This window comes from Chrysochloris asiatica, unplaced genomic scaffold (genome assembly GCF_000296735.1).
Source record: "Chrysochloris asiatica unplaced genomic scaffold, ChrAsi1.0 scaffold00041, whole genome shotgun sequence".
In the NCBI taxonomy this organism is placed as follows: Eukaryota; Metazoa; Chordata; class Mammalia; order Afrosoricida; family Chrysochloridae; genus Chrysochloris; species Chrysochloris asiatica.
In genome coordinates this window covers 8,722,459-8,749,666 of record NW_006408559.1, presented here as the reverse complement: position 1 = coordinate 8,749,666, position 27,208 = coordinate 8,722,459, and the positions used below count along the sequence as shown (strand labels likewise).

At 47.9% G+C, this 27,208-nt stretch overlaps 1 protein-coding gene across 1 annotated transcript in view; it reads left to right on the top strand.

The window, feature by feature from the left end:
* LOC102826350 (solute carrier family 23 member 2-like) overlaps positions 1-25,424 on the top strand; it is a 42,508-nt gene extending 17,084 nt beyond the window's left edge. Inside the window, exons 4-12 of the mRNA XM_006861235.1 lie at positions 8,057-8,216; positions 14,315-14,496; positions 15,390-15,510; positions 16,417-16,573; positions 17,165-17,418; positions 23,433-23,597; positions 23,914-24,022; positions 24,128-24,223; positions 25,180-25,424. Coding sequence (XP_006861297.1) covers positions 8,057-8,216; positions 14,315-14,496; positions 15,390-15,510; positions 16,417-16,573; positions 17,165-17,418; positions 23,433-23,597; positions 23,914-24,022; positions 24,128-24,223; positions 25,180-25,424 — 1,489 coding nt within the window. The remainder of the gene's footprint in view (positions 1-8,056; positions 8,217-14,314; positions 14,497-15,389; positions 15,511-16,416; positions 16,574-17,164; positions 17,419-23,432; positions 23,598-23,913; positions 24,023-24,127; positions 24,224-25,179) is intronic.
* Positions 25,425-27,208: the final 1,784 nt, after the last annotated feature.

Sequence of the window (27,208 nt, the reverse complement as noted above, 5' to 3'; positions counted from 1 at the left end):
TCTACTCCCGTAAAGATTTACACCCTTGGAAACCCTGTACAGGGTCGCTATGGGTCGGAACCGACTCGACAGCACTTAACAACAACAACAACAATTGTGAGCTGAGTGAAGATTCACAGAGAAGCTCATCAGTTTTGCATTCAGCGATTCACACACGTCGTTTCGTGTGGATGACGCAATCCCCTCCATGGACCGTCACTTACCCCTCTTCCTCCCTGAGTCTCCTTTCCCTTGCTCCTCCTTTCTAACCCCTTCTGAACTTTGTCCTTGGGTAAATGACTGACCGTGCAGACCTCAACTAGTGTTCTTGTTCTCTCTGTATCTATCTGCTGCTTGGCTGAAAACTGACCCACGAGGGTGAGTTCAGCTCTGGACCTGAAGGGTGGTCAAGGGCCATGGTCTCAGGTTCCTCCACTCTTCTTCTGACCAGTGAGTCTGGTCTTTTTAATATTTTTGAGTTTCGTTCCACATTTTCTCCCCTTCTAACCAGAACTTTCTAAAGTGATCCCTTTCAGAATAGCTGATAGTGGTAGCTGGGCACCATCTGGTTCTTCTGGTCTCGGGGTCATGGTGACTGATGGTCACATGGTCTCTAAGTTTACTAGACTAACTGACTTGAAGCATCTTCAATTGTGACCACTCTTGTTTCCTCTGCACAGGGAGAGACCAATAGTTGCATCTTTAGATGGCCACTCCTGAGTTTTTAAGAGCCCAGTCACAACTATCAGAAGTAGGATGTAGAACATTGTTATACCAATTGATGATGGTGTACCCCGAGGCTATGGTCCTGAGCCCCCAGGGTCAGTAACTCATTCTCTCAAGCCGTTTGGGAATGCTTGAGACGTTGGAAGAGATACAAGCAGAATGCTTCTTGGAGGCACGAATAGCAAGACTTCATCTCTCATACTTCGGACATATTACCAGGAGGAACCAGGCCCTTGAAAAACATATCATGCTTAGTAAAGTGGAGCGTCAGTGGAAAAGAAGAAGACCCCCAACGAGATGGATTGACATCATTGTAGCATCAATGGGCTCAACAATTGTGAGGTTGGCCCAGGACCAGGAAGTGTTTCGCTCTATTGTGCATAGGGTTGCTATGAGTCGGAACCAACTTGATGGTACCTAACAACAAGGTTCCCCCACATTCATGGATATCTTTGCAGTAAAGATAAATACCCACATACAAATATCCTCTGTCAAATATTAGTGTATTTGTGGGAATGCTCTCCTTCTCCCATACCCACTCAGTCTGCGTATCTGTCCATGTGTCCACATGTAGATCATGGTCACTGCAGAATTGCGTATGTATCAGTATTTAACTCTGTCCCTTTTAACTTTTATGCTTGTTCCTGTATCTTCCTCTGCCTTCATCATTTTTTTTTGCCAATACCCCTCTTATTGTATATCGCCTTCTCTATCACTCAAGTTGACACGTGTCTACCCTTTCCTAGCTCCACAGTTATTCATGATTTTCATCTGGTGATTTTTTTCCTGGAATGTTTTCAATTGATGCGTTTCTTTGGGAATAGCTCCATTGTAGATTGAGGACTCCCCATGCCAAGTGCATCCAGAGGCTTGATGCTGGTGTGCAGATGGATTTTGCCTGAGTTCACCATGATCCTTTGCTCCTTTCCACTCATTGTCTTCCTTTTGCAAGTCCTGGCCTTCCCTAGCCCTGTGCCTGTCTCTGGTTTTGTAGCAAGACCATATCAACCAACAGGCTGTGCAAGTGCCCCGTCCCTGTCCCTGTTTACTGCAGGGTCCCCAAATGCTCCACTGGAGCCCTGGTTGAAGTAGAAATGATGGGCGTTGACAGAAATAAACGAGTGAGCCAGTGATCAGCACAGCAGAGAGGAGGAGAAGGGTGGTCAGGTCCTTTTGCTTCCTCTGGGCTTCAGTTGAGTCATTTTCTGCAGAAGGTCCCTTGTTGTTGTTGTTGAGTGCCGTCGAGTTGATTCCGACCCATAGTGACCCTGTATAGGGTTTCCAAGGAGCAGCTGGTGAGCTTGAAGTGCCAACCTTGCAGTTCAAACAGCTTTGCATTCTGGGGCATTAACACCCAGCGCCACACCAGGACTCCAACGCAGAAAGGCCCTAGGTGATGCAAATGGTTTGCGCCTGGCTGCTAACCCAAAGGTTGGCAGCTGTTCAAATCCACCCAGAGGCACTTGTAGAAGAACAGACCTGATGATCTACTTCTGTTCAGATTACAGCCACGAGACCCTGTGGTGCCCAGTTCTGCTCTGTATTTCATGGTGTAGATGTGACCTGGAATCAACGGTGACAACTAACAGTAGTAACCTTATCTGCGGAAAAGTTGTATGCTGTACTGAGTTACTTAATATGATCCTTTGCACCATCATCTTTGTAACTGCCACCAAATGACTGGGTTGTTGTTGTTATGTACCAATGAGTCCGTTCTGACTCGTGCTGACCCTATGTAGGGTTTCTGAGGAGAAGCTGTTGAGTTTGAACCACCAACTCTGCAGTTAGCAGCCAGGTGCTTATCCTACCGCACCTCTGGGTAGGACTATGGAAATGTGAAGTACTTGTGGTCACAAGGGGATTGGGCAGATTGCTAATAATGTGAATAAGGTGCATGGAACAACTTATGGTAGTTGTTGTTCTTAGGTGCCATCGAGTCGGTACCAACCCATAGTGACCCTACACACAACAGAAGGAAACCCTGCCTCGTCCTAGTCCAACCTCACTATTATTGCCACGCTTGAGCCCATTGATGTTGCCACTTTGCCAATCCATCTCACCAGGTGTCTTCCTCTTTTTCTCAGACCAAACATGATATCCTGAATGCTAGAGTAGGGACTGGTCAGTTTTGCCATCTGTAAGACCAATGACATCATTGCAAATGCTTCTTAAACAACATGAAAGATAACTATACACATGGACCTCACAAGATGGAATACACAGAAATTTATTGACTACATCTGTGGGAAGAGGCTATGGAAAAGCTTCATATCATCAGCCAAAAGCAGTCTTAGGGCAGACTATGGAACAGACCATCAATTGCTCATATGCAAGTTCAGGCTGAAGCTGAAGAAAATTAAAACAAGTTCACAAGAGCCAGCATTTGACCTTGAACATATCCCACCTAAATTTAGAGATCATCTCAAGAACAGATTTGATGCACTAGATACTAATGACCTAAATCCAGAAGAGTTGTGGGATGACATCAAGAACGTCATAGAAGAAGAAAGCAAAAGGTCATTAAGAAGACAAGAGAGAAGGAAAAGATCAAAAAGTGTCATAAGAGACTCTGAAACTTTCTGTTTGGTGTAGAGATGTTAAAGCAAATGGAAGAAATGAGGAAGGAAAGAGCTGAACAGAAAATTTCAAAGGGTAGCTTGAGAAGACAAAGTCAAGTATTATAATGAAATGTGCAAAGACCTGGAGTTAGAAAACCAAAAGGAAAGCATTTCTTAAGCTGAAAGAACTGAATAAAAAAGATAAGCCCCCAACTTACAATATTGAAAAGTTCTATGGGCAAAAGATTGAATGATGCAGAAAGCATCAAAAGAAGATGGAAAGAATACACAGTCGCGGTCTCAAAAAGATATGGTGGTTGTTAAACCATTTCAAGAGATAGCATATGATCAAGAGTCAGTGGTACTGAAGGAAGAAGTCCGAGGTGCATTGAAGGCATTGGCAAAGAACAAGGTTCCGGGAATTGGTGGAATGCACATTGAAATGTTTCAAGAAACTCATCTATGTCAAGAAATTTGGACGACCTTTACACTTCTTGCTGTCTTCTGCGGTCTCTGGCATCACAGTTCTCTATCTTCTGGATCAAAGAGGGGCTCAGCACCTGGATCTCAGGTCTCAACAGTGTGTTCCACTCCTGGTTCCTCTTTCTTGGTGGCTGTGAGCTCCCTTTTTCCATTTCTGGAACCGCTCAGTTTAAAACTGTTGTCCACGGAGTGAGAAAGCTGACTCCCTCAGGCAAGAGGCTGGCTGGCGGAGTGGGGTGCCTCTGTGCAGTTATTGGCAGGACAGAGGCCAGGCTGAGGGGCCAAGGGCTAGAGAGACCTGCCTGCCTGTGGGCCTGACTGAGAAGAGGTTGTTCTGATCACAGAACCACGCCCTGAGTGTTCCTGAACCTAAACTGTAACCTGTTATACCCTAGTAAGCCCCACCAATGTGAGGACTGTCTGTGAATTCTGGGTAATTGGACTCAGTAGAGAAGGAGAGAGTGGTGTGAAAGGGAAGCGTGTCTGACCTCTACCTCATAGGAGTCAGTCTTAGGCTGTTGATCTTGATCCTTCTCCCACCACATGAAGTTAAAGAAGGTCAGATGCAGCCCCCATGCCATTTTTACAAGGTGTGTGATAGATTTCTCTAAAGTTTACCTGCTTGCCATGAGGAGCTCAGTAAAAAGATGTACAAAGAACTCTTTGTCCAATGAGGAAGTAACTGGTACTCTTAGGGGATGCAGGATTCTTCACAATACAGTGTTACTGTTGTTAGGTATGATGAAGTCAGTTCCAACTCATAGAAACCCTACAAACAACAGAAAGAAAATATGTCAGACAAACTCTTGTCATCTTCGCTTCTAAGAACATTCTGGCTGTACTTCTAAGACAGATGTGTTTGTTCTTCTGACAGTTCACAGTATTGTCAATATTCTTTGCCAACACCATCATCCAAATGCAACCGTTGGTCTTCATAAATTCAGAAGAATCAACCAACCTCATCCTATGTCCCCAAGAAAAGCGCCCGTGACTTTATCCTCTGTCCTCTCACTGGAGCCTGGGGTCACCTCCTGGAAACACAGTGACTCACAGGAGGTTGGAGAGATAAGGGAGGTACTGTACTGCGCTTCTTACCAGTCAAGAAAAATTACATGAAAACTGGTTGGTCCCATCTGGAAGGCAGATAGACTTCTGATGCCCAGACAAATGTGATTAAGTATGTCTTGTTGCTGTGACTTGCTGCTATCAACTTGGTTCTCACTCAGCGAAATGTACATTACAACAAAACACTGCGCCATGCCACCTCACCATCACTCCAATGTTTGAGCCCATTGTGGCTGATACGGTGTCAACCCAGATCACTGGGCGTCTTCTTCTTTTTCACAGACTCCGCTTAACCAAGCATGATGTCCTTCTCCAGGGACTGGTCCTTCCTGATGACATGTTCAGAGAATGGATGTAAGACTAAGTCTTTACCATTCTCACTTCTGAGGAGCCTTATGGATGCTGCAGGAAGCATATGCATTAAAAATAAAATCAGAACAACAGATTGTCTTCAAGTTGATTTGTGTCACGGTAACCACATGTGTTGCAGGACAGAACTGATCCATAGCATTTTTTTTATTTATTGTGAAGTCATTGATAGTTTACATGGGGGAACATCAGTTTTATATTAATCATCTCATTGCAATGATTACAATCTCCCCTGTGCGTCATCATGAAACAGTATTTGCTTCTATTCCCTCTGTTTTTTATGTGTTTTTGGTGGGAAGGATGCACACAAAAACACTCAGGAATATATACTCACTTAAACAACCTCCATAGCATTAAAAAAAACCCACAACTTTTTATTGGGAATTGAGTGAAGGTTTACACACAAGATCATGAGTTTTACATTCAGTAAATCATACACTTCGCTTCATCTCAATGATTGCAATCCCTTCCCTGCAACAACAGTTATCCCACTGCCTCCCTGTGGTTCCTGTTTCCATTCCACCCACCTTCCCATCCCTTCTCAACTTTGTCCTTAGGTAAATGTTGCCCTTTTGATTTTGAATAATTGACCATTCCATGGTGAGCGCATTTTACTAGTGTTGTTGCCTGCACTGTAGACCTATCTACTACTTAGATGAAAGTTGGGTCATGAATGTGAGTTCTGTTTCAGACCTGAAGGTGACCAAAGGCCATTGTCCTGGGTTCCTCTGGTCTCTTTCTGACCAGTAAGCTTGGTATTTCATATATATATATAAAATTTAGAATTTTGTTCCACATTTTATCATTCTATCTGGGACCTTCTCATGAGATCCCGTTCAGAACGGTTGATAGTGGTAGCTGTCGGGGACCTGCCTCGACATAGGGGTTCAGTTCACGAGGAGGAGATACCTGACGGCGGTAACAATATATCAAGAATACACAGAAAGAGACAAAGAGAGAGACAATGAGGCACCCCAAAGCCAGGGTGGATACATCACTGGTGGGCAGGCTTGGGACTACAGGCATCGTGGCCTCTGCAGGCAGCAACTCACTGCCCTGAAATCTTTACCGCATGCCCTCCAGCCTGTAATGCACTGCAATCTTTACTTCATGCCCTCCAACCTGTAATGCACTGCAATCTTTACTGCATGCCTTCCAGCCCGTAATGCACTGCAATCTTTACTGCATGCCTTCTAACCAGTAATGCACTGCAATCTTTACTCCATGCCTTCCAACCAGTAATGCACACCTGGGGAGGCCCGGGCCTCTGTTTTATTTAGGGGAGGAGCTTCACACCAAGCTGGGAGGGACTTAGGCAAGGTACAGCTAACATCAGTACTTTTCCAGACATTCAGGTAACTTTACATTGTGCTTCGCTGGTTCAAATCCCAGGCCAGCAACTTGGTTTCTCAGGCCCAATTAACATATCTATAGTCCCTGAGCTGAGGTGGGAGAAGGTGAAAGGTAAAGACAAAAGCTTGGGCGGAGTCCCGCTGTTTCGGCTTCCTGAGTCAGGTCTCCAGCCGCCCAGGTGAATGGGCTGCACCTGGAAAAGGATTAGGGAGGATGGGTTCTTTGTCTATAGAACAAAGAACCGAGAAGTAGCTAAGATATTTTTAGTTAATCCTTTTGGAGAAAGGCTTAACCTTGCAACCTTTAGTCTCGGCTTTAGGAAAATATCACATTTATCTGTGGATTGTCAAAGGCTCTGTGTATTAATTTAATATATACAACTGAATATTAAGATGAAAGACAATTTGCTATTAACTGCCAGTGGCCTCATTTGTTACACTCGGCCCTAGAGGGCCTCGAACCTCTGACTAGTCTTACACGGTCCGCAACATATTCCCCCTTGTTTATTATTTTGTTTAAAGGACGCTGCCTGTTAGGTGGTCCGTGCGAATTTCTCAAGTCTTACCCGTCTTTGAACTCATTGCAGCATGGCAATGGCTCTGTCTTAGTTTAGGTAGCCAGACACCATCCTCTGGTCTCAGAATCATGGTGACTCCATTGATCCATTGGACCAGGTGATTCCAAGTATCTTCAATTTTCATTACTGTTCTTTCGGAACCAGTTAGTCTAGTTGAGTTCTGGCTCACATAGGTTTCTCTGTATATTCCTTACCTAAAATGTGCCTAATTGCTCTGAAGAATAATCCTTTAGGAAGTTCTGAGTTCAAAAGCACTCAGGACTAATGTTGAGGAAAGATACATGAACTGGGTGGCCATTGAGACAAATGTGGTCACGATTCTGCTGTCCCTCTTCCCTGCCCCCAATTCTAATGTCCTGAGTGGGCAGCGTAGACAAGCCTTCCCAGCCTCTGACCTCTAGAAGAGAAGGTTTTGGGAAGTTCACTTATCAGGCTGTGTTTACCACAAAGGGAAGACTGGTTGGGTAAGTACTGCTGGAAGTCATCTGCTTGGGCAGAGGGGTACCCTGAAGACTGAGCACATGTGATAAGAGGGTCTGAGTTGAGATGTAGGACTGGCCACATGTGATAAGAGGGTCTGATTGAGATGCAGGACTGCTGGCATTTTTGAAGACCCAGAGGAATCTGGCAGCCCAGATTTTGGGCTGTAACCCTCTTCATAGTGGGGGAATGTTTATATAGGGAACTCAAGGTGGGACCTGCCCACGTGTGAGCTATGCCCCACCCCTGAGCTTGGGGGCTATAGGATCGCACCCACATAGCCTGTTTGCTGAGCGCTGTGCTGTCTCCCAGTCGGTTCTCAGCCCCTGGCTCTCTCCTACCTGGTCAATGTTGATGGACTTGGAGCTGGAGAGAGCTCAGTGTTGTCTCTAAACTGAGTTAGGACTTTGGAGAGGGTCCCCTTGATGCCATAGGACCATGTGGTGATCACATCCTCCCCTTTCAGGCTGCCCATTCTCCAGGGAGGGACGTTTGCTTTTGTGGCACCATCCCTGGCCATGCTCTCACTTCCTGCCTGGAAGTGCCCCGAGTGGACATTCAATGCCAGCCTGGTGAATACCAGCTCTCCGGAGTTCACTGAGGAATGGCAGAAGAGGATCCGAGAGGTACCAGGGTGAAGGGGTAGAGAGGGATAAAGAGGTGTTCACGAGGGTGGTCCTCCTTGCCAGGCAGGTCCTGAACTGGGCATTGAGGTGCTTTTGTAGATAAGTCTGTCCTCACAGAGCCAACATTCTAGTATTCTAGGTGTGTGTGCTGGGCAGGGTGGGAGAGAGACACAAAGACACTCCAATAGGATAGATGGAAATGGGAAACATTGGGAGGAAGTGGGGAAAGTGTTCTTACATTGTGTGGATTGCAATCAATGTCACAAAACAAAATGTGTCTGGATTGTTGAATGGAAAGCCACTATGCTCTGTAAACCCAATTCACAAACAAAACAAGAAGGACTTCAACAAGTAACTAGAGAAGCGATGTTTCCAATGGTGGTAAGAGCAATGAAGAAAACAACTCAGGGTGATGAGCAAGAGAGTGATTGCTCTCAGTGCCAGGAAGACCAATGGGACTAAGTCAAGACCTGACTTTAAATATGGCCACAATATCCCAGGGGAGACAAAGAGGGACATCGTGGTGGTGGTGATGATGATGATGATGGGCGCAGCAGCCACCAACACTTCCAACTTTCCTGGCACTTTGAGTTCATACATTCACACACGCCACATTGACCTGATGCGGCACTGTGGGTTAATACGCTGGACCGCAAGGTCAGTGGGTCAAGCTCACCAGTAGTTGCTCCTTGGAAAACATATACAGGGTCGCAACCAACTCAATGACACTTATCAACAACAACAGTAATATTGACCATGGTGGTGGGGTTGTTAGATGCCCCTGACTCATGGCCATTCTGTGTACAATGGAACACAGGCTGACTGGTCCTGAGCCACCCCATGAGGGATTTCAGGTTGGGCTGTTGTGATCCACAACGCTCTCTCTGATTGACTGATTTTCAAAAAGTAAACACCAGGCCTTTCTTCGTCTGTCTTAGTCTACAAGCTCTGCTGAAACCAATTCAGCCTCCTAGCAAGACTCCACAAGTAACCACGTGGTGTCTGCGCTTAAGGCCAGGGATCAAGCCCATAGAGGCTAGACGTAACAGGAAACGAGTGTGTAGGACCACCAGGCCGGCGCAGCTCCAGTACTGCCTGCTCAGCAAGCCCACTCTGGATAGCTGTGTGCCATGCTTGTCAACCACGAAACTTGACCCAGATGAATTCAGTTGTATCAACCAGGAAAGGAACTGATGGCCTTGATACAATTCTGGAATTTGGCCATGCTCCTGGGCTGACTTATCTAAATGGTACAGCAGGAAGTCGGCACATTCTAGGGCCATGGGTTCCTGGCAGAGTGACCAACCACACCCTGAGACAGGAGACATGCTGCCTGCAGACACCACTGTCCTTGCCTGGCCTGGGATGGGGCGGTGCATAGTTGTAGATGGTGCTGTTGGCTATAGGGTGAGGGTCACTTGAGATCTTTGGGAAGATCAATCTTCTCTTTCCACCTCGAGCTTCAATGCCACATGCAGGGTACTGCCAGGGACCCCCTCCTCTTGAGTGGAGCGTGATGAAGGAGCACCATACAATGACAGTTGCCCAAAACTCGACCAAGGACCTTCTGGAACTCAAGGCTGTGGACAGAGGCAATGCTGGCTCCCTAAGTTTCCTGGGGAGTCATGCTAATGAACCTGAGGCCCCCAGGGCCCAGCTCCCAACCCTCTTCAGTCCTCAGAGTCTCATGGCTTCACCAACTGCCCCACCCCGTCTCTGTGAAACACCCGGAGAGAATCCATTCCTACCCCTATTTGAACAGAGAGAAGGGATATTGTCGTTATTAGATGCTGTCAAGTCATTTCCAACTCATAGCCAGAAGGAATAGAACCAAGACAACATACAAGTGCTTAGCAATACGAATCTATCTTTGCTGACACTGTCCTGTTGTTAAGTGCCATCAAGTCAGTTCTGACTCCTAATAACCCTGTATAAAGTTTCTGAGGAGCCGCTGGTGAGTTCGAGCTGCCAACCTTACGATTCAAACAAACCTTGCAGTCCCGTGCTTATCCTACAGCGCCACACCAGGACTCCAATACTGCTCTAGTTTGATTGTTTTCTCCCCTCTTTGCGAAGTTTGAATTTAAACTTTTGAGGAGGAACTTTGTACTTAAATTGAACAAGTTTAATGGAATTTCACAGAAAATGACTTAATATAAGCTAAATGTACTCACTGATCCCAGAACACTTGTAGAACTCTAGAAGCCCCCACGGGTCTCCTTCCAGTCACCACCCCCCCTCTAACGCCCAGACTCCCAATCCCCCCACCCCCCAGCCTCTGTCCTGACTTCTACCCCATAGATTTATTTTGCTTGTTTTTGAACTTTATATTTAGAACCACACAAAACTCCCTCTGGCTACTTTTGTTCAACGTTATAACAAATTGCAGTTGATCATTTGTTCTCTTTGTGGAAGAGATCTTTTGCAGCAGAAATGCACAATGTAATACATTGTTTGATGTCTTGACTACTGCTTCTATGAGCGCTGTTGTGAATCCAAGTAAAATGTAATCCTTGACAACTTCAATCTTTTCTCCACTGATCACAATGTTGTTTATTGGTCCAGTGGTGAGGATTGTTGTTTTCTTTGCACCGAGGTGTGTAAAGTCACACTAAATTGAAACTATTCAGTATCCTTTTGTTCTGTTTGCACACACCCTCTTGGACTATGGCATATTCTGTATGAGCAAAATGAAGTGTTCTGGAATTCTCTGTCTTTGAAATGTTTTCCATAGTCAAGCATTTTGCAGAATAGAAGTTCCAGAACACACACACACATATATTCACCCTTGTTGATGTTGTTGTTGTTAAATGCTGTCGAATCCATTCAACTCACAGTGACCCTGTATAGGGTTTCCGAGACGTTCCTGGTGGGTTTGACCCGCTGACTTCTCAGCTAGCTTATCCTACAGTGCCACACCAGGACTCCATACTCGTCCGAGAGTATACTCATTTGTCAGATGTCCCTGGTCTGTTCTTCCAAGTCAGAGATCTAGGCTTTTTTCATCTGTGACTCTGCTATCTTTAACATGTGACTTCCAAGTCTTACTTTGGTCTGCAGTAAGCTAGTAACAGGGGAAGGAAGGAACTGGAGAAGACGCACCTGCTTTGTAACCACCTCACCTGGACAGCACACACATTACTTCCATTCACATTTCATTGGTGAGGACCAGTTACGGAGACCAACCTAGATGTAAGGAGGCTGGGAAGTGGAGTCTTTGACAAGACAGCCTTCCCTAGTGACTGTACCATAGCATGAAAGAAGAACACAGTGGTGACAAACAGTCACAGGTATATAGTGATATGAGGCATTGCCCTCCCTCCCTTCCTTCCATACATCTTTATTGTGTGTCTCATTTGTGTCTATGAGTCAGAACTGACTCCATGGACCACGACAACAGCAGCAACCCTTCCATAGGTGCCAGTCACGGTTCTAGGTCCCTTGGGACACAAAGGGACAATCATCCCAGCCTCATCATGGAGTCTACATTCGATCAGACATCACCTTAGGCCCTCAGTTCTGAACCTTTTAAGACCAAGAGACTCGGGTGACTCACCCACGTATCCCCAGTGTAACTGCAAAGCCAGCTCTTGTGCTCTTGTCACCCACATATTATAGTCCTGGTGTGGCGCTGTAGGATAAACTTTTGACTGCCAACCACAAGGTCAGCAGTTACAATCCACCAACTGCTCCTCAGAAACCCTATACAGGGTCGCTATGAGTTGGAACCAACTAGACACAACTTGGACAACAACATTCTAATTTTTTTTAGTGATTCCATTACTTCTGCATCTTTCCTGCCCTATTCATGTAGTCAAGGGTGATCCCTGAGCTGTTGATCTATTAGTGATTTTCATCTTGCTGGACAATCTGTGTGGTCAGTCTTTCTATAGTGGTCCGGTCCAGGGCCTCAGTTGCAGAATAGGTAAAGCCCCGCTGGTACCAACCCCACGATCTGTGTGCCCAGTATAGGCAACCTGCCTGTTCTGTGATGGGCCAGGTGTCCTCAAGTTCTGTTGTCCTACCTAAGACATCTGTGTCCATTGCTGTTGGCTATTTGGACCACCAGAATGCTCGGCTACTACACCTCCACCGCTGCTTTGAACTTGCTCTGGTAAATCCAAAGGGAGACGCTGACCCTGGCACCTAAAACCTGGCTCGGTTTTAAATAAAAGCTGAAAGATGTGAATACTCAGCTTTTTTTAAAGCACAGCAAATAAAAACATAAACCGATATAGCAAGAGACCTTGAAATGAAACTAGAAGACCAAATACAAAAAGAAAATCTTAAAACAAGAAAAATTGCCTACAAAAGGAATAGCAATTGGAAATGTAACAGTTTTCTTACTAACAACACTAGAGGACAGAAGACAATGGAATATTATTTTTGGACTTCTACCCCCAACTGTGGGGTTGGAGAATACTAAAAGTGCCATGGACTGCCAAAAGAGCCAATAGATCTGTTTTGGAAGAAGTGCAGCCAGAGTGCTCCTTGGAGGCCAAGATGGCCAAACTTCGTCTCTCATACTTTGGACATATTGTCCGGAGGGATGAGTCGCTGGAGAAGGATATCATGTTTGGTAAAGTGGAGGGTCGGAAAAAAAGAGGAAGATCCCCAACAAGATGGATCGGCCAGGTAGCATCATTGATGGACTCAGTTGTGGCAGCGGTAGTGAGGTTGGCCCAGGATTGGACATTGTTTTGTTCTGCTGTGCATGGGGTCGCTATGAGTTGGTTCCGACTTGATGTCACCTGACAACAACAACAACAACAACAACAACAACCCCCAACTGTAGAAATCCATGTAATATAAGACTGATGGCAAAATCAAGACATGTTTCAGGCAAACAAGAACTGAGAGGGTTTGTGAATCACAGATCCTTAATGAAATAACTTCAGAAAAAAATCAAGTTCACTTTCAGATTAAGGAGTGATAACAAAGAAGCCACAGTGAGGAAAGGAACTCATCGCAGGCGCTGTAGGAAGACAAAATTCAAAATAACAACCAATGGGAGTGGAAAATAGTAACTCAATAAGTAACCACAAAATAGTTGATGACAAGAGCATGAAAGACAGAAGCAAGACAATAGGAGTTCTTCTTCTAACGTTATTGTACGATTTGGGGGGAGGCTTAAAGTTTTATTTAACTGCTGTTGTTGTTAAGTGCCATTGAGTCGGTTCCGACCCATAGCGACCCTGTATAGGGTTGCCAAGGAGCAACTGGTGAGCTTGAACCACCAACCTTGTAGTTCAACTGGCTTTGCAGTCTGGAGCATTAACCCACAGTGCCACACCAGGAATCATAGACTTTGTTAAATGCAATATTCTGATTAGAAATTTAAAGATAATTTACAAAGGAATAAAAACAAAACGTGTAACTACCAGACCAGTAGAGGTAAAAGTAGAAATAAAGTCAACTTCATCCAGTAGACCAGGGGTTGGCAAAGCAGCTCATGAGTTAAATCTGACCCACTGCCTCTTTTTGCATCCCCTCCCCCCCAAAAAAAAAGAGAGAAAGAGAATTTTTAAAAAGAAGAATATTTCATGACACATAAAGATGATGTGAAATTCAAATTTCAGTGTCTATAGATAAAATTTTATTGAAACACAGTTAGCTATGCTCTTCTGTTCACACACAGTCTGGAAAAGCTGCAACAGAACCCGTATGGCCCACCAAGTCTAAAGTATTTATGATCTTATCCCGTACGGAAAACATTTGCCTACCCCATAATAGAATGTAGGAGAAGAGATCAAACAAAGCAGCAACATGTTCAACGCCCTATTGAGTGTTGCTGGGATCATCACCCCATCACCATGATTGGTAGGTAAGTTTGAAGCCTGTTTCCTGCAAGGCTTCACATTACGTGAAAGTGTCCAACAGACAGCTGAAACTACACAGACAGAAGACTGAATGGGGTGAGACCCAGCTCTCCTTCTCTCAGTTCCTTGGGGCTTCAGCTTTGCCCCTGTGCTCCTTCTGTGCACAATTCCTGGGGGAATGCAGATGTAGGTATGGGCTGTGGCAGCCAGGCTGGTGATGGTGGGTTGGGCTGGGGTCATTGGTCCTGCGTGCAGGTGTCTGAGCCCCCTCCCCTCCAGTTGCAGGGTGCCATCATGGTGGCCTCCTGTGTCCAGATGCTGGTGGGTTTCTCAGGACTCATTGGCTTTCTCATGCGTTTTATTGGACCCTTGACCATTGCTCCAACGATCTCCCTGGTGGCCCTGCCTCTGTTTGATTCTGCAGGCAATGATGCCGGTATCCACTGGGGCATAGCCTCCATGTAAGTACTGTCTGGGAGGGAGGCCCCTCCCCTCCCCCCGCTAGCTCTCCCTGGTAGAAGGTCATCCAGTAGACTAAAATGAGGCCTGGATATTGTGAAACTCTTGTGGTTACAAACACTTTCATGAATACTATTGTACCTTGTTGTTGTTAAGTTGGTTCTAACACATAATGGCCCTGTTTCCAAGGGTTTGAACCATCAAGCTTGTGATTAGCCATCCAGTGCTTATCCCATAGCCCCACACCAAGACTTAGAGAGCATTAAAATGGATGCTTATAACGTATTGTTACTGTGGTTGTTTATTATCCTATCAGTACCGACCGCTAGTGGATTAGAATAATTAGTGTGCTCACAAAATGCTGATTCTACCAGCCAACCAAGTCTCCACTGAGCACATTTTTTGAAACCTCTGGCACCAAGCATCTCAGAGTCTAGGGAAGAGATAAGACTTGGAATCAAGTAGCCATGATGCCAGAGAGGGTGAACAGCATCATTGCACGTGCCCAGAAGGGGTGGAGGTAGTCAGTGGGGGCCACCAGGACGACTGCATGGAGGAAGAGGTGTTGAGCCCTTGAGGGTGGCTGTGGACCCTTGTTCACTGGGTATCAGGAGATGTTGACTGACCATCAGACCTGTAGAATGATCTGAACTCTTCAGCTCTAGCTGTAGCATCTGTCCCACGGCCCCTGCCTATTTTGCTTAGACCTCCGCAAAATAGCAGTTTCCCTCTCCACAATCCCACTTGGACCCCCAGCTACTCCTGGAAGGATGCAATTCATCTTTTCAGAGAGGGTGGGGTCTGGGCCCCTGACAGGGTGGGCCTGGGTTGGGGGACTGGGAGGACTTGGCTTTCTGGACCCCGGCTTGCCAGGTTGGGTTTGTTCTTGTTTTAGGACCATCTTCCTCATCGTACTGTTTTCTCAGTACCTGAAAAACATCGCGCTGCCCGTGCCCGTGTGCGGACGTGACAAGAAATGTTACACCTCCAAGTTCTATCTGTTTCAGGTCTTCCCGGTAAGCAGCATCTGGCCCCTACCATGGTCAGCCAGCTTACCTGGAGAGTGGAGTAGCCTCCCTGGACCCAGGCTTGCCTCACCTCCCAAGACCAAAGGGAGAAGGAGCCAGAAGCCTGGGTGGGCAGCTCTCCCTGACCTTTGAGGGAGCCTCGTCTTGGCTGGCACCTGTTTGTGACAGACTTCTGGGGTCCCTGGACTGTCCTGTAGCAGGTGCTGGGGATGGGGGTGTGGGAGTCAGTTTCTCCTCTTCCATAAAACCAAAGGTTGGAGAGAGATGGGGCTCAGATGTTTGGATCCAGCTCTGCTTCAGGGACTGGGTATCCAATGACTCAGGTGTTACTTCTAAAGGCACCCCCTTTCGAAAGCCTCTGGCTCAGTTCACCCTGCACTGTCAGAGATCTGTGATACCGCTAAAACACGATTTCAGGTTGAATTGAGCTGTAATCTGTATTTCTCATTGTAAAAAGGTATGTTCACACACTGATCTCATCACTTCTTAAGCAACCCCAAGGACCAGTGTGTAGGAATCGTTTGGGGACATGACTAAATATAAAGTCCACCCTCAGAGATGAGAAGTCTGAGGACCCCACTCTGAGGCACACGACGGTAGGTTACAGGACACAGCGTGTGAGTCCTTGTACAGATGGGGACACGGAGGCTCGGAGGCCATGGCCAGCAGACGTGGAAAGGGGCCAGGCTGCATCCCGCTGCTGGGCATGGCCTCCCATGAGTGCGTTTCTAGCTTCTGTTTGCAGACTCTTGCCCACTGGAAGGGTCGGAAGCCAACATTTCCTCATTATAAACAGCGGCCTGCTCGGGCTCCGGGCTCAGCAGAGGCGGCGCAGGCGGACAGGTGGAGGCAGGTGTGCGGATGCCGGTGACGTGGCTCCGTGTCCCTCCTCAGGTGCTGCTGGCGCTCTGTATCTCCTGGCTCACCTGCTTCGTGCTGACTGTCACCGACGTCTTCCCCTCGGCCCCCACGGCCTACGGGCACGGGGCCCGCACCGACATCAAGGGCGATGTCTTGAACCAGGCTCCGTGGTTCCGCGTCCCTTACCCAGGTACTGATACGGGGAGGGGCGCTGCTTGTCTGGGAAACGTTTCCTGGGAGCTATCCACGGGGCCACAGCCCATGACACGGGGGAGTGGGGAGAGCTGAATCCAGGGGGTGTGGAGGACAGGCCCCAAGTGGTCCTTGTCATACCCCTAAGAGTAGAAGGAGACCCCTGAGTTATCCTTAGAATCCTGGGGGGAGGAGCAGAACAAAGTTCACTCCATCCCCACCCCCGTACTGGAGAACAAGGGAGACAGAGCAGTCCCTACCTTCCAACCAGATCTCGGGGTCTTCTCCTAAACTGGATCCCACCCAAGAGAAGTCTGGGACTGAAACAGAACATTCTGGAAAGACCAGGTCAAATGCCTACTCAGGCCCCTCTGGTCTCTGTGCCCATAGTGTTGGCTTGGTGTGTTACTGAAGACCTAATCCTGGGACAGTGGGCGCAGCCTGGTGGACGCTGAGAAGCTGCCCAGGCCCCCAGACCTCCTGGGAAGAGGCCCCTCTCAGCCCTCGGGCCGCCCCCACCCCTAGAGAGGCTTCTGGGGCCGGCAACGTCTCACTCTCTGGTCTTCGCCCCTCTGCACCGTATTTCTAGGACAATGGGGCCGTCCCACCATCAGCCTGGCGGGGGTTTTCGGCATCATCGCAGGTGTCATCTCCTCCATGGTGGAGTCGGTGGGCGACTATTATGCCTGTGCCCGGCTGGTGGGGGCGCCGGCACCCCCGAAACACGCCATCAACCGAGGCATCGGCATCGAGGGGCTTGGCTGCCTTCTGGCGGGGGCCTGGGGAACAGGGAATGGTACCACCTCTTACAGCGAGAATGTAGGGGCGCTGGGCATCACCCGGGTAAGGATGCAATGTCGGGGGGATGGTCATCTGGGTAGAATGCAATGGTGGTGGGACGACCACGTGGGTAAGGTTGCAGCAGGGTGGGCTAGCTCTCAGGTAAGCGTGGGGGGAGACATCTCTAACACTGAGAACACAGGACACTGGAGACACACTGGGCACCTGACTCTCTCCTTCAAGTATGAATTTCCTGTGACTGCGGTAGCGAGTTATCACAACCTTATGGATTTACAACAAGCCAATTCCTTACCTTACATTATGGAGGTTAGAAGTCCAACACAGATCTGACGAGGCTGAGAGCAAGGTGTGGCAAAGCTGCTTCCTTCTGGAGGCTGGAGGACAATCTATTTCTTTGCCTTTCCCAACGTCGAATGGACTCCTGGTGTGGTGCTGTAGGATTAGCCCTGGACTGCGAACCACAAGGTTGTCAGTTCAAATCAACCAGCTGCTTCTTGGAAACTCTATACAGGGGTAACTGAGTTGGAAAGGACTTGATACTTGATAACACTTCCCAACAGCAGAGGGCGCTAGCACGCTTCAGCATTTGCATTTCTGAGATCTTTCTTTGGAAGTCACAACCACCATTCCCTCTGATCACACCTGACATAGGCTTCCTGCTTTTAAGGACCCCGGTGATTAGACTAGGAGCTCTGGAGGCGCTGTAGGATAAGCACTGGACTGCTAACCTCAAGGCCAGCAGTTCAAACCCACCTGCTGCTCAGTGGGAGAAAGATGAGGCTGTCGGCTCCAGTAAAGCCGTACAGCCTCAGAAACCATGTACAGGGTTGTATGAGACAGAAGCAACTCAGTGGCACTGGGTTTGTTATTGTGTGTGTGTGTGTTTGTGTGTGTGTTTAGATTAGGGAGCCTTTGTTGCTGTTGTTAAGTGCCATCTAGTTGGTACTGACTCATAATGACCCTACATAGGGTTTCCAAGGAGGGGCTGATGAGTTTGAACCATCAACCTTGTAGTTAGCAGTCAAGTGCTTATCCTACAGCGCCACACCAGGACTCCTTTAACAGTGGTTAAAGTATTTGGCTGCTAAGGGAAAGGTGGGCGATTTGGACCCACCAGCAGGTCCACTGGAGAAAGATGTGGCTGTCTGGGACCGTAATAACAACAGCCTTGGGAAACCCAAAGGGCAGCTCTAACTGCAGAGGCTCTGAGAGTGAGAACCGATTTGCTTTGCTGATGAGAGTGAGCCCCCCTGGAAAAGCCAGCATTATCCCCCACTCTAACTTCTTAGCTTGATCACAGCCACAAAGTCCCCTTCACATGTGAGTGGAGAGTCACAGGTTTAGGGACAACAACATGGACCTCTTTGAGGGACATTCTTCTGCCCCCCACCCCAGACTTTCTTTGGTAGTGGCGATTCCACAGCAGAAACAGCGGATTTGGGAGCCCGGGAGAAAGTCCTGACTTTCTTTGAAAATTATATGAGTATTTAGGTAATACAACATTTACCATTTCACTTGTGCAGTTCCATGACATAGATGGAAAGCCCTATGTGAAGTGTCTCAGCCCCGCCCTATGTTGTGCTCCAAGCCCCCTGGTTGGATGTGTCTCCCACCTGTGAGCCCCTCCCACTCAGAGCGCCACCTCCATGCCTGCTCTCCTCTGTCATCCTCTGAAGTCTCCTCAGCAAACCACTGTCCTGCACCCACTCCAGGGATTCTGCTGCTTTCTCAGCACCCTCAACCCCAGGAGTACCCATCCTCCCTGCCTGGGATCCTGCCGTCTCTAACCCTTCTACCACGTGGCCGCTCCAGGATCTTTCTGGAACCCAGCGCTGTGGTTGTTAGTAGCTACCATTGAGCTGACCTACAACTCATTGTAATGGGGACCCCATGCGCATTGGGGTGAAATGCTGGATCAGACCATTGTGGTCCATAGGGTTTTCATTGGCCAATCTTCAGAAAGATAGCCAGAGCTTTCCTTCTAGTCTGTCTTAGTCTGGAAGTTCTGCTGAAACCTATTCAGCATTATAGCAACACACAGGCCCCCACTGACAGCTGGTTGGTGCCATCCATGAAGTGCATTGACTGGTTGATCCAAGCAAAATGAAGTCATTGACAACTTCAGTCTTTTCTCCATTTATATGGATTTTCTGTCCTTCCTAATAACACATCTGGCAGCACTTGTTCCCAGACAGATTTGTTCATTCTTCTGACAGCCCACTGTATGTTCAATATTCTTCACCAACACCATAATTTTAAGGCGTAAATTCTTCTTTGGTCTAAATGATTCATTATCCAGCTCTCACATACATATGAGGTTATGAAAATACCATGGTTTGGGTTAGGAGCACCTTAGTCCTCAAAGTGACATCTTTGCTTTTTAACACGTAAAAGAGGTCTTTTGAAGCAGATTCGCCCAGTGCAATGTTGTTGTTGCTAAGTGCTAAGTTCTGACTCACAGCGACCCTGTATAAGGTTTCTGAGGAGACACTGGTGAACTTGAACCGCTGACCGACTTTTCAGTCCAGCACATTAACCTACAGCGCCACACCAGGACTCCCACCTTGTGGTCCAGCTCATTAACCTACAGTGCCACACCAGGACGCCGCCCACTGCAATCTGTCATTTGATTTCATGCAGAATGGAAAATTGCTTTCACTAGACAGAATGAAGGTTTTTTTTTGATGCTGTTTTAAACTTAGGTCTTTTAGAAAAGAGGGAAGGGGCAGGAAAAGTGTGTAGACCTAGAGCCCTAAGACAAGCAGGATGCAGAAGCGGCTTGCACTAGTAGACTCACACCTCCCCCTTGTGGTCTTTTGAGGTATTGCTCCCAATAACTTCACCTGTTACCACTTTGCCTTGATAGGTTCAGACTTCCTTGTTCTCTCAGTTGTTAGGGGAAACCAGGCTGAAGGTGTGATTTGGGATAGATCAATAGCAATCCTGGCTTCCAGCCTCCAGCCCCCAGCCCTGCGGCCCAGAGTGGCCCAGGGCTGCAGGATAAATGCATGTGATAGCAGAAGGGTGATCTCGGTCTTTATTTGAGACCATCCATTCTTCTGGAAACCTCAAGGTCAGCAGTTCAAAACTACCAACTGTTCCGCGGGAGAAAGATGAGGCTTTCTGCTCCTATAAAGATTTACAGCCTCGGAAACCCTGTACAGGGTCACTAGGAGTCGGATCCAACTCCATGGCACATAACCACCAGCAGCACTCTTCTAAGGCTCATTTGTTGAGCCTAACAGGTCTATTGTGTTTTATTCATGATCTTGTTTTCACAGCTCATTGTTAGAGTTAGAGCAAGACAACAGTTCTTTTGACTTGGTGAGAATTTCTAATGAAGACAGTTGGATACTAAGTGCTCAGGTTGGGAAGACAAGAAGCAGCTGAGGCAGAATCAGATATTCTATAGTTGTCTTAATGGACTTTAGCTAGTTGACACCGGAGCACGCTCTTCAGGGTGGGGAGTAGACACAAATGGAAGGAAGGCAGATTCAAGTGCAACTAAATACACTCACTGACAAGAATTATCTGAATTGATTCATTGATGGGACATTAGGGCAGGGATGTTGGTGGTACCGCATCGACTTTGGAGGATGTTACAAAATGGCTCACACACAGAAATCACATTGATTTCACTAGTAACTGTCACCTAAATCCCAGGTATAATCCTTGACTAATCTACAGGTTTGCTATGAGTCAAAACTGATTCGATGGCACTTAACAACAAGAATCTTGGGAGAAAGGCCTGGAGATCTGCTTCTAAAAAAGCCTGCCATTGAAAACTGCAGAAGCTCAGCTCTATTCTGACACGGCTGGAGTCCCTGTGGGTCGGAGATGATGCTACAGTGATTGGTTTGGTTGAAGCATCTGTCATAGTATCAGGAGGGACCAGTCCCTGGAGAAAAACATTTATCGTTAAGTGCTATTGAGTTGTTTCCAACTCATAGTGACCTTACGTACAACAGAATAAAACCCGCGCAGTCCCGCATCATCCTCACCATCACGGCTACACTTGAGCCCATTGCTGCTGCCACTGCGCCAATACATCTCCTTGGGCTTCTTCTTTTTCATTTACCCTCCACTTTACCTAGCATGATGGCCTTCTCTAGGACCTGCTACCTCCTGATAACATGTCTGAAGTATGAGAGATGACGTTTCACCACCCTGCATCCTAAGGGGCATTCTGGCTGTACTTCTTCCAACCTAGATTGGTTTGTTGATTTGGCAGTCCATGGTACTTTCAATATTCTCCTCCAACACCATAACTCAAATGCACCAATTCTAATCTTTCTTATTCATGGTCCAACTTTCGCACGTATTAAAAATACTCTGGGGCTTGGGTCAGGCGCACCTTAGTTCTCGAGCTGACATCTTTGCTCCTCAACACTTTAAATAGGTCGTGCACAGCAGATTTGCCTAATGCAATATGTCGTTTGATTTCTTGACTGCTGCTTCCATGAGCGTTGATCATGGATCCAAACAAAATGAAGTCTTTGACGACTTCAATCTCTTCTCCATTTGTCCTGGTGTCATTTATTGGTCCAGTGGTGAGGATTTTTGAGAAGGACATTATACTTGGTAAAGTGGAGGGTCAGTGAAAAAGAGGAAGATCCTCAGGTAGATGGGTTGACGCAGTGGCAGCAACAACCAAGCCAACAATTGTGTGGAGGACTCAGGGCCAGACAGGCCTTTGCTCTGTTGTGCGCAGGGTCACTATGAGTTGGAACTGACTCAATAGCACTTAACAAAGCATCAGTCATCTGTTCCCGATGTTTCAAGCTCGTGCACCTGACCGGGGTTGGTTGTGACCATAATCCACACTATCCTCATAGCAAAGTGGATTGTTTTTTATTTATTTTTAAACAAAACAAATCTTCGTAGAAACTTCATTTTATTTCAAGATGCTCTAGTAGCCACTCTAAGGAGGTGAAATGTTCATTCTTTTAGCATTCCAATTTCTGCTGTTGAGAGGCTGGTGGGCTTGAACTGCTGACCTTGTGGTTCACAGTCTATTGTTTATCCTGTGGAGCCACTGCACTCCCCAAAATATGCCTTGTTGTTGTGAAGTGCCATCGAGTCAATTCTGACCCCTAGAGACCCTGTATAGGGTTTCCAAGGAGCAGCTGGTGAGCTTGAACCACCAACCATGCAGTTCAAATGGCTTTGCAGTCTGGCACATTAACCCACAGAGCCACCCCAGGACTTCAAAGTATGCCTTTGTTGTTATGTACCGTGGAGCCGGTTCTGACTCATAGTGACCCTGCACAGGGTTTCCGAGGCTGCAAATCTTCATGGGAGCTGAAAGCCTCATCTTTCTCCTGCAGAACAGCTGGTAGTTTCGAACTGCCGACCTTGAATTCGCAGCCCGATTCATAATCACTACGCAACTAGGGTGGTCTACTTCTACCCTAAAAGGTGGTGACTTGAATCCACCCACTCACTCCAGGGACAAAAGGCTTGAAATCTGCCTTTAGGTGATTGTACCGAACCCCCTACTGAGTAGATCTAAACTCAGGGTCCTGGTGCGACCCTGTAGGTCGACAGTTCAAACCCACTAGCTGCTCCTCTGAAACCCTCTGTACGGGGTCGCTCTGAGTCCGAACCAACCGGATGGCACTTAACAACAACTCGGTAACTCATGTGGTCACTGTGAGTCTGAACTGACCTGATGGCTACCACTGACAACACTGAGTGCTAGCTAGGCATGAGGCACACTGTTACTGCTCTAAGCAGTTCACATACATTATCTAATTTCACACGTGATTTTATTTGGTAAGTTCAGAGCAGTTAGGTAATGTGGTCAAAATCACACGGCTCATGAGAGGCTCTCCCCAATGCCTCCCAAGAGAGACTCTGTGGCACCCTGGAAAGGATCCCAGGATGTCCACTCCAGGTCCTGCGGGCGGAGCTTTGGCACCCCATGCAGGTAGAGTTTTGGTGCCTCTTGTAGGTACTCACCAGATGGTGAAGGCCCAAAGCCCACCAGGAAGCACTGGGGCTTTTCGGGATGGGGGCGCGATGTCAAGGTCGTAGCCGTCTCCTGGGCGCTGCAGGTGGGGAGCCGGATGGTGATCGTGGCAGCGGGTTGCGTGCTGCTAGTGATGGGCGTGTTCGGGAAGATCGGGGCTGCGTTTGCCACCATCCCGACCCCTGTGATTGGAGGCATGTTCCTGGTCATGTTCGGGGTCATCACAGCCGTGGGGATTTCCAATCTGCAGGTGAGGGTGGTGTCTGAGGAACGCCGCCGCCTGGCCCCTCTTGAAGAAATAAATCCACAGGATTGAGATTATAGCCTTAGGGGAGGGGTCGGTGGGCTGGGGGATGGGATCCTGGGTCCCAGAAACCGCTTTGACCCTCACCTGAAAGGAACAATAGCCAGTAGCATCAAACCTCTGGACATCAGAAAGTGCATCCGCTCAGAATACATGGTCCAAACAGCCCTGCGGTGGGCCTTGGGGTTTAGGCCACCACAGTGGCGGGGGTGGCCATGGGCGGAGGGGTGTCCAGGCCTGCCTCTAGGTTTTCTTTCTGCAGTATGTGGACATGAACTCTGCCCGGAACCTCTTTGTCTTCGGCTTCTCCATCTACTGCGGGCTTGCCATTCCCAACTGGGTGACCAAGAACCCCGAGAAATTACAGACAGGTGCTACTCTACCGCCATACTGCTTTGGCCCAGCCCCACTAGCTCTGTCCCCTCTAAAGGAAAGCCCTTGGTTCCTGAGTCCCTGTCCTTCTGTCTCTGCTCCAGGTATCCTTCAGCTGGACCAGGTTACCCAGGTGCTGCTCACCACGGGCATGTTTGTTGGTGGATTTCTGGGCTTTCTACTGGACAACACCATCCCAGGTGAGTCACTGGGGCTACCTGGAGACGTCCTCCTGGTCTCAGTGCCATGTTAGGTTGGGCACAGTGTCTCTGAGTGGGCCCTGGCTCTGAGGGGGTTGTAAGGACCCTATGTTGTTGTTGTTAAGTGTAGTCAAGTTGGACTCTGTATAGCGCTTTCAAGGAGTGACTGGTGGGTACGCATCAGCAACCCTGTGGTTAACAGTCCAGTGCTTATCCTACAGGACCACAGCAGTACTACAAAGACCCTCTGCCCAAAAGCAAGTAGAAAAATCCCCATCCCTGCTTTTGTAGTGTCCACACTCTAGTGAGTGAAGGACTTCACCCATGCGTTGACTGAATCAGTCACATGTCCAATAAAGATCCCTGAAATAAAGCTTTCCACAAATCCCAGGCTACCCAGGGAGCAAGACAAGAACACAGTTACAGCATAATGCAGTCTAGCAAGGATGAGCTCTAAGCAAAACGAGCGCCAAGGAAGTTGCAATAGGAAGAGTTCAGCAGGTGCAGTCGGGAGGAGAGGGGGTTACCTGGAGGAGGTGGTCCTGGGCCCCTCTCTCCTCCTCTGCAGGCAGCATTGAATGGGCCTTTCTAAGGCCTCCTACAGCCATTTTCCTGGCCCTCCACAGTAGCCCCTGCTTGATTTCCTTCTATTGCTCACCTGCCGTCTCTCCATTGTTGGGAAATGCATGCTCACTTCGGAAACATGAACGTGGGGAACGGTTTCTGGAGTTGGGTACAGGACTGTGCTCACGCTGGGCTGTACCTTCTGTGCAGGCTTATTCACACAGGAGATGCCAGGGACACTGGTCTCGGGAGTTGGGGTGGGCGGACGCAATGCAGACCTGGTGAAAGTCAGCTTGAGACATAGTGCAGACCTGGTGAATGCCTGCAGGGGGAGTCAGAGTCCACCCAGCCGGCTCCTTCAGGACGACAGGACTTTATCTGTCTCCTCCCAGGAAGTCTGGAGGAGCGAGGCCTCCTGGGCTGGAATGAAATCCAGGAGGAGTCAGAAGAGACCTCCAAGGCCTCTGTGGTCTACGGCCTCCCCTGGGGGATTGGCACGAAGTTCTGCGTGTCCTCCTGCACCCAGCACCTCCCCTTCTGGCCCCAGCTGGAGAGAGGTGGGAAAGGTGAGGTGGGGGTGAACCAGCTCACCCTCTGCCCTCCGAACTTCTCAGGAGATGTGGAGACGAGGATGTGAGGAAAACCACCCTAGCACCCCAGAGCCACCTTATCCCAGAGCATGCTGGTCCCCTGAAGGTGTTAACCTCCAGGGCCTACTGTGGGTACCCCACCCTCCTAAGCACCTGCCACACCATCCACTGCACAAACCAAATAAGCAGTATGCTATTGGATTGAGATCATGCCCCAAACCTACCCCATTTCAAAGCAAACACATGTGACCTGAAGTCCACAAACCCACCTAGTCCATGCATGCTTGCCCTGGGTTGGGACAGCGGTAGACAAGGAGCTGGTTGCTGAAAGGTGATCAGACCCAGTTCAATTGTCTTGTCCAAAGAAGCAGGGGTCTAGCCAGTGTCCATGCCTTCTCCTCTTGCCCCTGTCCCTCAGGGCTGGCTGTCCAGGAGGGTGAGAGGACCACCTCCTGGCTCCTCCTGCTCCCTTCTGAGCCCCGCCATCTGCTCTGGGAGCTGTGGCCTGGCCTCACCCACCTAAATCCAACCTGAGACAGGCACCACACTGTCCTCACAACTTGCTTTCTTCTGCTCTGCCAACAAGTCCTCCCGGCTTCACTGTCCTTCAACTTCCAGGAGGGAATGCTGGGACAGGTGTCCTGTGAGTGAGACAACTACCACCCCCATCCCCTCCCAGATGGGTGAGGGTGTGAAAGCCAAGGAGGCCAGGCCCCATCATGGCAGAACAGCCCTCAGCCTCTGCGCACACTCCAGACAACTTGCTTGTTTACCCGAGTGGGAAGCTGAGATTAATTCCAACTGCTGCCTTGGACTTTTCTGGAAAACTCTAATGCTTTCCTAGAGGTCTCAAGCTTACTGTGTCTTTTATTTTTGATGTGGACTGGATCCCACTAGTAAGAAAAAATACAGACATGCCTCAGAGATATTGTGGGATGGGTTCCAGACCACCCTAATAAAGCAAAGTGATGATCACAATAAAGCGAGTCACACATTTTTTCATTACAAATAAAAATTATGTTTACATTAGGCTGTAGGCTATTAAAGGAGCCATGGTGGCAAAATGGATTAAAGTTAGCATTGGGCTGCTAACTGCAAGCTTGGCTGTTCAAATCCACCAGGTGCTCTGTGGGAGAAAGATGAAGCTATCTGCTCCTGTAAAGCTTTGCGCTCTCTGAACCCCTGATGAGCAGTTCTATCTGTCCTGTAGGCTCGCTGTGAGTCAGAATCACCATGACATAGCTTCCAAGCAATTTAATGACTACTTTACAAAAATAAATAAGTAGATGTTAGTAATACTTTTTACTATGAAAATAGTAGTACATTATGTAGGATAGAAGATTGATAATTAGTTAGTAGAAATAATAAGGTAGTGCAAGCACTGATGATTAATAGAAACCTATGTTACTAAGAAAATGTAATCCGGAGTCTGATAAGTAGAAATGATTTGTGTAAGGTTGGACTTAATCTTTTAATGGAAACAAGAATAAACAATTTATCACATACTGGGAAAGGAGATGGAAGTCAGTTTGAACATCACAGAAATATTTTTGTCGAGATTGTCTAATGACCAGGTGTAGAATTGTTGTGAGAAACTGTGTAATAATTCAAGGAAAGATCAAAGTGTCAATTCATTATGTACTGTGTAGTTTTAAGTATAAAAAATAAAGACTTGCTGAGCCGGGTCAGAAGAAGTACAAGCAGACAGAGAGAGCTCCCCCCATCAGCCAACTAAGCAGAGGCTCTCGGTTGCTTTCATTTTCGCCGACTCTGCGTCTCCTCTCGTGTCCCAGAATCCTGCGAGAGCTGGACTCCCGCATCCGAGTCAATT